At 36.6% G+C, this 11453-nt stretch overlaps 1 protein-coding gene across 1 annotated transcript; it reads left to right on the top strand.

Moving 5' to 3' along the window:
* Positions 1–1191: 1191 nt before the first annotated feature.
* Positions 1192–4387, top strand: LOC137743409 (septum-promoting GTP-binding protein 1). Its single transcript, XM_068483293.1, has 6 exons — positions 1192–1711; positions 1838–1958; positions 2047–2143; positions 2256–2295; positions 2756–2839; positions 3181–4387. The coding sequence occupies exons 1-6, from the start codon at positions 1397–1399 to the stop codon at positions 3343–3345; spliced, it is 822 nt and encodes a 273-aa protein (XP_068339394.1). The 5' UTR covers positions 1192–1396; the 3' UTR covers positions 3346–4387.
* Positions 4388–11453: the final 7066 nt, after the last annotated feature.

Here is an 11453-nt window from a genome sequence, read left to right as displayed (position 1 = left end):
CATTGCCACACCATGCCAACCGAATTATTTGGCAATACCGAAAGTTTGGTACAATAATGGTAATAAATTTTGTCAAACCAAAAGTTTGGTATAGTAATTGGTACGAGCGTTGTGGTATGGTAACCATACCGAATCCACCCCTATGTGCATGTATTACTAATTAAGTTTCACAAACATTGATTAACAATTCGTAGTGGCACGCTTGACTGAAAAAAAAAAAAAAAAAAAAAAAAAAAACTCATAAGTACTTCCAAATGGAAGGGGATCTTCTCTAGATCCCTTCCACCTAATCCTCCTCCTTACAATCCAGGCCCTTGAAATTTGATTCAACGGCTAAATTTATTATAACTTTTAAAGTGTGCCTGTGTTTTTAACCCTTAGATCAAATTTTAAGGATCCAGATTGTTTGATGAGGAGGATTAGGTGGAAGGGATTCAGAGAGGATCCCTTTCCATTCCAAATAAAATATTGAAACGGCTTGCCAAATGTTTGCACTCCATTTTCAATTTCTCATTTTGGTTTTTCTTTTCTGGAAGAAAGGGAAATTTCGGACTTCCCCACAAGCACGCGAAATTGTATCAAATACTTATTTAGGAAAACTGTTTGACTCCTGCCATTCTTTTTTATACAAGAGCGTGTAATAATTTTATAGTATAAACGTTATACTGAAATTGGTTATTTTCTTTATTATTGTTTAAAAGTTAGTTTTAGAATTTTTATTAAATTTGAAAATAATTTAATCATTCATATAAATCGAACAAATTGATTGTTTATTATAAAAATGTTATAACGATTAATTTATTCCAACACATATGAATGATTAGACAGTTTTCAAATCGAATAAGGGTTTCAATTACAACGTTTTAACAATGAAATAGTTTATTGTCACCGGAGCCAAGTATTGTCGATAAATATCAAAAGGTCGCATTCTTCTTTTTCTTATCCAAAACCACCTTACAAATAAGCTTACTTGTGCTCTGTGCAGTCCACAGAGTTTTATTCCTTTTATAAAACGTTTAATTTAATTTAATTTATCATCCCCCACGCACACCACTTTGTTCTTTTCCCACCGAAATGACCATGACACCCATCGCAACCACACACAATATTTTACACCCCAGAAGCATGTTTTTACCAAAACACCCTTACGAGCGAAGTATTCAAGAAGCCGGCATTTTGGACTGTATTGGCAAATCTACAATAAAATACCGGTCAACCGTCCAACACCCCCCTCCGCAGGCTGCTACTCAGTCGCGTTCCGACCTTCCTACCATTTATATTTGTTTGTTAATAAGATCATCACGTTTTATGCTTCCTACCAAATTACCAAACACAGAAAATCATGACAAATTCCAAATTCAATATTCACAACTACTCGTGAAGATTACCACAAAAGATGAAACTGCAGCTTTGTCGAAAAATTGTTCACGTTAATTTTAGGTGGTGCATACTCGACCGGGTTTCGATTTTCCGGGAGTTTTTCAGATTCATCTGGGACAGGTTTCTTGTTTGTTCGATAGGGAAGCCGGCGGCCAGGTACCGGAGATTGCCCAGCGGAGCTATCTCGCCGCCACCGGAAGTTTTGGAGGGAGTTATGGTGGCGGACAACCCCACAAGTACTAGTTGTAACGTGTATGAGACGGATGCGGATTTGGTGAGCTTGAAGATCAGTTTGCTGGGTGATTGCCAGATTGGAAAGACAAGTTTTATGGTAATTATATAAGTACTTTATGGTTTAATTATGATTTGTTAATTTGGTTGTTGGCTAGCTAGAGTCTTATGCTAATAATGATGAATTTTATTAATTTTTTCTTCTTTTTCCTTATTGTTCTTGAAGAGCAAATATGTTGGGGATGAGCAAGAAGATAGATATTTGCAGATGGCAGGAGTAAATTTGATGGATAAGACGTTGATTGTTCAAGGCGCTCGGATTTCGTTTAGCATTTGGGATGTCGGAGGTATGCACATATATGCGTGAAAAATGTTCTATTATCAGACAATCAGACGGTATGATGTATTTAATTTGTTGTTCTGAGTTCTTTGTAGGTGACCATAGTTCGATAGATCATGTTCCAATAGCCTGTAAAGATGCAGTAGCAATTTTGTTCATGTTTGATCTTACTAGTAGGTGCACACTAAACAGGTCAGCTCATAATTTTCTGATATGTGACATTTTAACTCAAATTGTTCAGCAGTTAGCACTATGGTTATTAATACGAATAGAAATTCGTGTTTTTTTTTTGTTGTTCTTGCAGTGTTATTGGATGGTACAGTCAAGCAAGAAAATGGAACCAGGTACTGTTTACAGTTTATCTTTTACAGGATTATAATTGGGTACTTAAATTTAGAGGCATCCTTAGTTAATTAGCCATTGATTACTGTTAGCAATGTCAAAATTTATGGCCACTTTTAAAAGTTAGTGCAAAATTTGTACTTGGCTAGAAAAAGGACTTCTGTACCATCATGGGACAGTCCCATAGTTGGGGACGAAATTTAAGTCTATAGTTCACACAACATGCTTTAGGTTTGATTCCCGGCATTGGTGAATTGCCCGTTGGCAATCAGTGGAGGTTCAAATGTCTTTGTGAATCTTCTCGGTCTCCAAAAATGTGGACTATTGTTGCAAAGTCACCATCTGATCTTTTTTTTTATAGGAAAAAAAGGACTCCTGAAATGTTGTTATTATTAATAACACTGAAATTATTTCTATGTAGTTATCTAATTAAGTTCGTACTTTCTGTTTGTTAACTTGCAGACAGCAATTCCCATACTAATTGGGACCAAATTTGATGATTTTGTGAGACTTCCTCCAGATCTGCAATGGACAATTATAACCCAGGTACTCAAATTTCCTCCAAATTTTGATTAAAACTGATACTACCTAGAGGGAAAAACAAAATTGATATCGTCAATGGGTTAGTCTAAATAACTACTAATCTGATAATTTAGTTTTCAAGGTGTGACATGTGGAGGAGAAGAATGTTTTCGATAATAAATATTTTTGAAGACTTGGGGGTCTTCTCCTGTCAATTCAGAGGCTTGACATATGCCTAATCATGCTTCTCTTTTTCGCGTCAAGATTTTACATAAAAGCCCCACTCGTAGACTAAATTTAGCATAAAGCCCCACTTGTTGGCTAAATTTTGCACAAAGGATCATAGATTTATATATATATTGCAGGCCAGGGCTTATGCAAAGGCTATGAAGGCGACCCTTTTCTTCTCGAGTGCAACCCACAACATCAATGTGAACAAGATCTTCAAATTTATCTTGGCCAAGCTTTTTAATTTGCCATGGAAAGTAGAGAGAAATTTGAATATTGGAGAGCCAATCATCGATTATTAAATCTTAAAAGTATTTTTTATAGCCACTCATTCCGTGTACATATTTTTAGGAAAAAAAAGGGAAATTATAACCGCATGTATATTTTGTTCATTGTTTTCGATTGATTTATTCAATCTGGTGAACTAAAATAAGGAAGAGTGTGTGAGAGTAGAAAAATATTATGTGGTTATGAATATCATTTCTCGAAATATAGAGAAAAGATTTATGTTGTTTTGTGTTTAGAGCTCACCCCTATCTATCATGTTATTTGGTGATTAATCACATAATGATAGAAGAAGAGAGAGAGAGGTGGTAGTTTGGTTTCTTTTTGCAGTGAGTTTGTTATGGTTGTTGCAGTGAGTTTGTTCACGCAAAGTTACAAAAACAATAATAATAATAATATTATGATTGTGTCTGAAGAAAAATGCTTAGTTCCTCCCTACAGGCCAAATTAATTCGGCAGCAAATATTCATATGCGGTAAATTATAGTTGATTCGAATATAAGCACGACTGTTTACTCGGAAGTCAACCAGTATTTGATGGTTTGTTCAGGCAAATTAGAAACAGATAGCAGATGTTTAAATAATCAATTTTCCACTTAATTCAAGCGCATCCTTCCTCAATCTAAATTAAGGAATGTGTCTCCATTTAGGCTAGAACTGATGTACAATAAAATTGGGACAGACCAGAAGGTGAACATTAATGAAGATGCAAGGAAAATAAACTATTCGTTGTTGTAGGCCTATTTAACTGAAGAATTATAGAAAGCGAGAAAAAGTTGTGGCGGCAAGGAGACAGAGATTTGGTGAATTCTGAGGTGTGTACCCTTATTTATAGTACCAGGAAAGGTAATTTCCTGACCCTTTAGGTATTCAACTGAAATAGGACACTATCTAAAAGATTTTACGTAATCACAATTGATTTACGCAATCACATTTCTAATTAAATAGAGTCTGCAAGCTCCCACTTGAGTGTGAAAGTACTTAAACAAAACATTGCATCGATGTTATATAGTTTTTAGAAACTTTATAAACTCCGAGCAATATTTTCACTAATGGTAAAACTCTGAATGTAATATCAATGACCCGAGCTGTTCATCTTCCTGCATCTTCTAAAAGATCGTGTTTTCAAAATAAAAAAATCTGAAAAACAAAATTTGGTGAGAAGAATTGACTGTAAATGTAAATGACAATTAACGGTTAAATTTCGATCTGTAGTTTATGTGATTGTATTGGCGAATTTCTAAGTTGATCATTCACGAAAGTTGTAAAACTTGTCATTATGAGGGTTTATATATATATATTTTTATATTATTCACACTTTTGCATTAACTAATATTTATTTGATACTTGAAAGACAAACGTGTTTTTATGTTTTAAAGTAATATTTATGTGACAATGTCGCATGTATATACAAATTTAGTATTATGTTTTCATTTAATTATTTATTGGTTTAAAATATATTTTCTTTAATAGGTTACGGGTTTGGTCACATTACCTGTTAATGGGTTGGATTCGAATCAAGTTCGAGCCGAGTCATATTACCCATTCCTTTTAATGGGCGTTACATGACACGACATGTTAAGATATCACGTATGACATGAAAACGGTCCGAACACGAAAAACATGACACGAATGCCAAGTTTAGCATTGAGTGATCACCGCCTATGGGTATTCGTAAGAGTGACTTTGCTTGGTCAATCTGCATTGGGGGACCACTTCTTGCTTGGTTGCTTATTGTAGGTTTCAATCGAGTTGTGTCACTCTAGCTCTAGTTTTCAACATATTTATGAACTATAGATTTGAGAACCTTTGTGGATTGATTTAGAAAAGTTGTTGGCTATCTGATTGAGTTCTTTGGGATTTCCAGTGAGTTTGATTATGATTTTATAAAGTATGGTTTTTATAATTGATATTTAATCACTAAGATCAATAGATTTATTCTACGATTATCATATACATTGAATTATTGTCAATCACATGAGTTTAGCAGCTTATCCGGATTGTTGCTTAGTGGGGTAGCAGTTCAGAGACCACCGAGTTTGGGCATCTAGGTTCCTTGTATTATTTTGGGATTTATATTTTAGAATCTACGGACATGGCTTGGTCCTAGTGAGGGTTTGTATATTTTGGGTGTATAGACTTTCGTATATTTATGTGGGAGAGAACCCATTAACATGCTTATTTTGAGTTATTAGTTCTATTATGTATCTTGTATGTATTTTTCCTACACCCCTTATATATCCGTGTCATGTGTTGATTCTGGACACATCTCGGGATTAGGGAGTCAGTGGTGAAACTTACAAAACCTTGCTATAGTAAAACCAAATATGGAAGAAAGACTCATAGTCTAAGTGGAAAAGTGAGTAGTTGGATTAAGTTAAAACTATACGTCTTCATGATGCAAGTAGTACGCTCACAAGGGTATGAACAACCCAGAATAAGTGCCTCATCAAATCCTCGCTAGGCAGCAAAATCCCAAAGGGAAAATGCTCTAATTATAAGGGAAAAAGGAGTTGAAAATAAAGGCCGGTTTAGGATAACTTAGATTTCTTACAATCTTCCAATTCTCAAATACAACTTCAATTCTTTATTCTTCTCCATAAGGAGGTATTTATAAGATTACAAAGGAGCTATACTAGGAAATAAATCAAAACAATATTTTTTCTACAAGACAAGGATATCTAGACCAAATCATATCAAAATCCTAATTAAATCATATAAAATCACCAATTAAATCATATATGTAAAATACTTTCCTTTTTATTTTCCAACACCCCCTTCAAACTCGTGATGGAATCATGAGTTTGCCAAGAAGGAAATAGATCTAATTTGAAACTTTGTAAATTCAACACTTCCCCTTACATAGGACCACGCATTAAATGAGCCACAAGGCGTAATCCTCGAAAGGCGTAATCCTCGAAACTAACGCCTCTTTATAAAGCCCAATGGATCTAATGCTAATCTTTTTGAAAGCCCAATTGGAACTAACATCTTTTTTTCGAAAGCCTGATAAATAAATATCTTAATATGTTAGAACTAATGCTAATCTTTTCGAAAGCCCAACTGAAATTAACACCTCTTTCTGAAAACCCCAACTGTAACATCCCACATCGCCCAGGGGAGTGATCCTTATATGTATATTTCCAATCCCTACTTAGCGCGAGGCCTTTTGGGAGCTCACTCGCTTCGGGTTCCGTAGGAACTTCGAAGTTAAGCGAGGGGGGCTAGAGCAATCCCATGATGGGTGACCCACTGGGAAGTTGCTCCTGAGTTCCCAAAAACAAAACTGTGAGGGAATGGTAAGCCCAAAGCGGACAATATCGTGCTACGGTAGTGGAGCGCGCTCGGGAAGTGGTTCTGCCCCGGGGCGGGATGTGACAATTTGGTATCAGAGCCTAACCCTGGCTGCGTGTGTGCCGACGAGGATGTCGGGCCCCTAAGGGGGGTGGATTGTAACATCCCACATCGCCCAGGGGAGTGATCCTTATATGTATATTCCCATCCTTACCTAGCACGAGGCCTTTTGAGAGCTCACTGGCTTCGGGTTCCGTAGGAACTCCGAAGTTAAGCGAGAAATGGGCTAGAGCAATCCCATGATGGGTGACCCACTGGGAAGTTGCTCGTGAGTTCCCAAAGACAAAACCGTGAAGGAATGGTAAGCCCAAAGCGGACAATATCGTGCTATGGTAGTGGAGTCGGGCCCGGGAAGTGGTCTCGCCCGGGTCGGGATGTGACACCAACCACCAAACCTCTTTTTTTATATCTTTTTTCTCATCTTTTTTTTTTTCGTCCTCCTTTTGTTTTCTTTTCCTCAAACTCAAAAACAAACTAAACTTACAAGAAAAACTAAAATAAAACACAAAAAGACAACATTTTATCTTTTTCTTAATCTTTTTTCAAGTCAGCGAAACCATAGTTTGTGTTCCCCTTTTTTCTTGATGGCACCAGATATTTATCTTGTTTTAACAACTATAGACAATCTTCACTTTCAAGTTCATGGCATGTGGGTGCACAAAGAAAATTAACTTCGTGCACCCACGGGGAAGCACTCACAACAAAGTTCAACCAAGAATTGTACACTGCTTTGATACCAAGCTAAAAATAAAAGGATTTAGGATAAATTTAGAATTCTCTACAATCTCACAATTCTCAAATACAACTTCAATTCTTTATTCTTTTCCATAAGGAGGTATTTATAAGATTATAAAGGAGCAATACTAGGAAATAAATTATAACAATCATTTGTCTACAAGACAAGAAAACATAGACCAAATCAAATCATATCAAAATCGTAATTAAATCATATAAAATCACTAATTAATCATATCCCTAAAATGCTTTTCTTTTTATTTTTCAACAAAAGGTACATTAAGATCAAGTGAGTACACTTTTGGATGCTCCCCCTAAGTTTGACAAAAATTTCCAAAATGAGAACCATAAACAACTCAAATAAGATAACTTACGCATATCGATTCCTTGGACAAACTTCTGAAAAGTAGATTTTGGCAATGATTTCATGAAGAAATCGGTCAGTTTGTCATGAAACAGATTTGCTTAACTTCAATATTCTGATGCTATTTTTGTTGACACACCCCGACCCGGAATGTCCACCTGGACTCCGAATCGAGCTGTGTTGGCCAACACCAAAAGGGTGACGAAGCCATTAAGTATAGTGATGTGGAAAATGTGAATAAATTTAAACCTAAAAGTGCCTAAATATAAGAGTGCGCTTGTGAGTGAGAATGAACCCATTTCACACGTGATGTCAGATCATAAGTAAAGTATAGTAGGGTAGGATAATAATTATACCATCAAAGGTAGCCACCTATATCGAGATTTTCCAAGAATTCTCGTTGACACAAAAGCTCAACCACTAAAACCTGGAGGGGTGAAAAAACAAGGGTGAGTGGGCCTAAAAATAAAGCTTTGTAAAAACCTTTTCGAAAACGTAATAACCCCTCACCTTAAAACAAGTATAGTTTCCAAAATATACGTACTATGTATAGTAAGAAAAAACTTACGGCATCATGCAACATCTCAAGAATTCAATATGTCACAATATTTTGTAAATAAACATGACGTTCGTAATCACATAATCTTGCATAAGCCAACATATCACATGTTCATCGACACATGTTGACACACGAGTTCATGCAGAGATATTCTGACATGAACAGGACTAGGTGTAACAATGATATACGTTCTAGTACTACAACCATGTGAAGACTGGCGCTATGCGCAGTACATTCAAGTCCTAATTGCCTATAGCAATCTTGGAAGGGACTGGCACCTACAATGGATCCAATGTGAGCGTACAGTGCGATGTGCAGACACACGTGAAAGACTGGCCTTGGCCCGAACGAGTACTAACATTGGTGTAGCAAACGATAAGCAGATAACATAAATATAGTCATGCCACAATGATTCGGTAATTTTAGTCAACATAACATTATTCATAGCAGTAAATTTAATTAAGGCATCCTGTAAGATTTATAGTGATTCCCTAATTCTCATTGTTATGTCATTTCCTATAAATAATAATTTAATTACGACATTCATATAGAAAATTCATTATTAGAAGTATGTATGGAAACTAAACAAATATATGTATATATCAAATAAAAGACTCACTCACAAATCATGTCATCGGGTCGAATCCGCCTCGTGAGCATCGAAGATCCTTGTGATGCATTTCACCTAAAAACGAAACCATTTACGTAAATATAACGTACTAACATAATTACGCATTTTCATACAAAGTACGACTAATAAAGGAACTATTTTAAAATGGTCGAATTTTGAAAAACGCGGATTCGAGTCTGGCACGTAGAGAAACCTAAGAAGGGACCTCGGGTTCCTTCACGCGCCACCGCATGCGCCACCATGCGTCGAGTTGAGTCATCGGAAAGTTGGTTGAAAAAGTCCCCGGCGCTGCTGTGTACGACGACGGAGCACAGTATCTTCGAGGAGGCGCGTTTACTCCATGCGCCGATCAGTACTGCACCACGCGTAGCCCACGCGCCTGTGAGTACAGGCCTACTTGCCTTCTTCGTCAAGCCAGAAATTTGCAGATTTTCTTCCTAACTTCTACAGCTAATTTCTAGCTCGATACTTAACCAAATTCGATTATCCAAAAGCTATTTTGAAGTTAGAAATGTGAGGAACAAGTCCATACCAAAGTGGGGTCGAGTTATCATCGGCGTTGGCTGGAAAGATGATCTGAAGGTGGCCAAATGGTCACGGGTTCCTATCTTTCCAGAAATCTGGAAAATATTTCCCAGGTTGTTTCCTGCATTAAATCATCATCCAAACACCATTTTAAGATTAACAACACTATAAAGGCTTCAAAGCAAGAAGGATTTATGGTTCTCGAGGTTTACCATGGTCGGAGAAATGAGTGAACAGTGATAAAAATTATTGTGCAGATCCATTTTCCCACTTGGGTGCTCTATGCAAACTGGGTACAAAGGTGGTGGTCCTCCACAAGGTTGATGGTGATGATATGGTGGTTGTTTGGTCATGAGGTTCGTTAAAGTACGGCGAGGTAGTGGTGGTGCAGTGCACGGTTGCATTGGTTTTCACATAGGGCAAAGAGGTTTGAGATGGGGAAGAGTAGAGCAGTGGCAGAGGAGGAAGACATGGTGCATGTGTTGGCTCACCATTGTGGTGAGTGGTGGCTTGCCTCACGACCTGTTAATGCTACAGGCGGAGGGGAGAGCTAAGGAAGAAAGAGGAGTTGGGAGATGACAGAGAGCTGAGAGAGATGAATGAAGCGATAGAGTTGAGTAGTGAAATGATGTGTCAGCAAGAGAGTGGGTGAGTTAAAGAGAGAGAGAGAGAGTGACAATTGAGTGAAGAGCTGGGAAAATGGGAGACATGAAAAATAGGGAGGAATAGGGTGTGGGCCCCACGTGGCTTAAAAAACAAGTCACAAAATATCTCCTAATTGAAATTACCAAATCGCACTTCATGTTTGTAAGTTTGTAAAATCTATATTGTAGCTCCAAATTCAATTCTGCTTGCGCCTACGTATTCGTAAGGACGAGTACTACAAGGATATGCTAAAAGAATGTTTCATACGTCTCATAATACACTGGTCAATGAAAGTCAACATCCTTGCCTCTAAGGGCATTTTCGTCAAATCACTCTTTTAAAATTTATAAAATCGTAAAATTAGGGACAGGTTGTCATAATCTACCCACCTTAAAAAAAAAATTTCATCCCCAAAATTTGAAATAAATTTCTATACATAAAATACTCAAAGATAGATAGAAAATACATAAAGAACAAATCAAGCTAGTGCGGTTGCATGAAAGAGAATGCCATTCCATCGCGATCGGATTGCAATGATTCCTCTTTCATGTCTCTAAACTCATACTTTCCTTCTCCTTCAGTACAATACTAAAATATAAAATCATTTCTTAAAACATAAAGTAAAAAATAGAAATATAGTAAAATATCATCAAAAAACGTATATTTTAAAATGAAGTAAAAATAATTGTATTGAAATCAAAATTGAAAATAGAAAAAAAAAAAAAAAAAAAAATTCACCTACGTATTCGTAGCATTATGTACTCCAAAGATATGCATGTAATATCTTTGGGTTAAGCCCAAACAATAAATAAATAAATAAAAATGCTACAACAATTAAACGGACTTACTTGCCACTTGCTTAACGAACCCAATGAATAAGTTATCGATATTACAGTATACAACCTGCGATATCGACAACTCACTGTTGTCCCGCGCTTACATACTACCCTCTCGAGCGACAATGTAAATAGCACACAATTTCCTAAATTGTAGTCTCAATTATTCAAATACCTGTTCGTAATACACCTCTGTCAATCATGTACAGTGCATAAAGTCTTCATACAACGTCTCCAACAGTGCCATACCCAAAATTGAAAATTGTAATCGTCGTTACATGCAACTCTAATAGGGATAGGTGTAAGTCATAATCATACTAAAACTGTAGAACGAATAAACGCAACATGTCTAATAAGGTTTGGATAGTTCGTTTAGACTAGCCTTTAGTCTGAGGGTGAAATGTGGTATGGACAAAAACTTAGTACCCATGGTTTTTAAGGAGACTTCCTAAGACTTGGAAGCGAAATACGCATCAC

This window comes from Pyrus communis, chromosome 8 (assembly GCF_963583255.1).
Source record: "Pyrus communis chromosome 8, drPyrComm1.1, whole genome shotgun sequence".
NCBI lineage: Eukaryota > Viridiplantae > Streptophyta > Magnoliopsida > Rosales > Rosaceae > Pyrus > Pyrus communis.
Note: the sequence above shows the minus strand (reverse complement) of the source record. Positions and strands in the feature narration are given on the sequence as shown.

What these genes read in the sequence shown, in the direction of transcription:
- LOC137743409 (XM_068483293.1), top strand. Translation starts at nt 1,397, where the DNA reads ATGAAACTGCAGCTTTGTCGAAAAATTGTTCACGTTAATTTTAGGTGG. An exon ending in TAGCATTTGGGATGTCGGAG is followed by an intron (nt 1,959 to 2,046) that starts GTATGCACATAT and finishes AGTTCTTTGTAG; the next exon opens with GTGACCATAGTTCGATAGAT. An exon ending in AGTAGGTGCACACTAAACAG is followed by an intron (nt 2,144 to 2,255) that starts GTCAGCTCATAA and finishes TTGTTCTTGCAG; the next exon opens with TGTTATTGGATGGTACAGTC.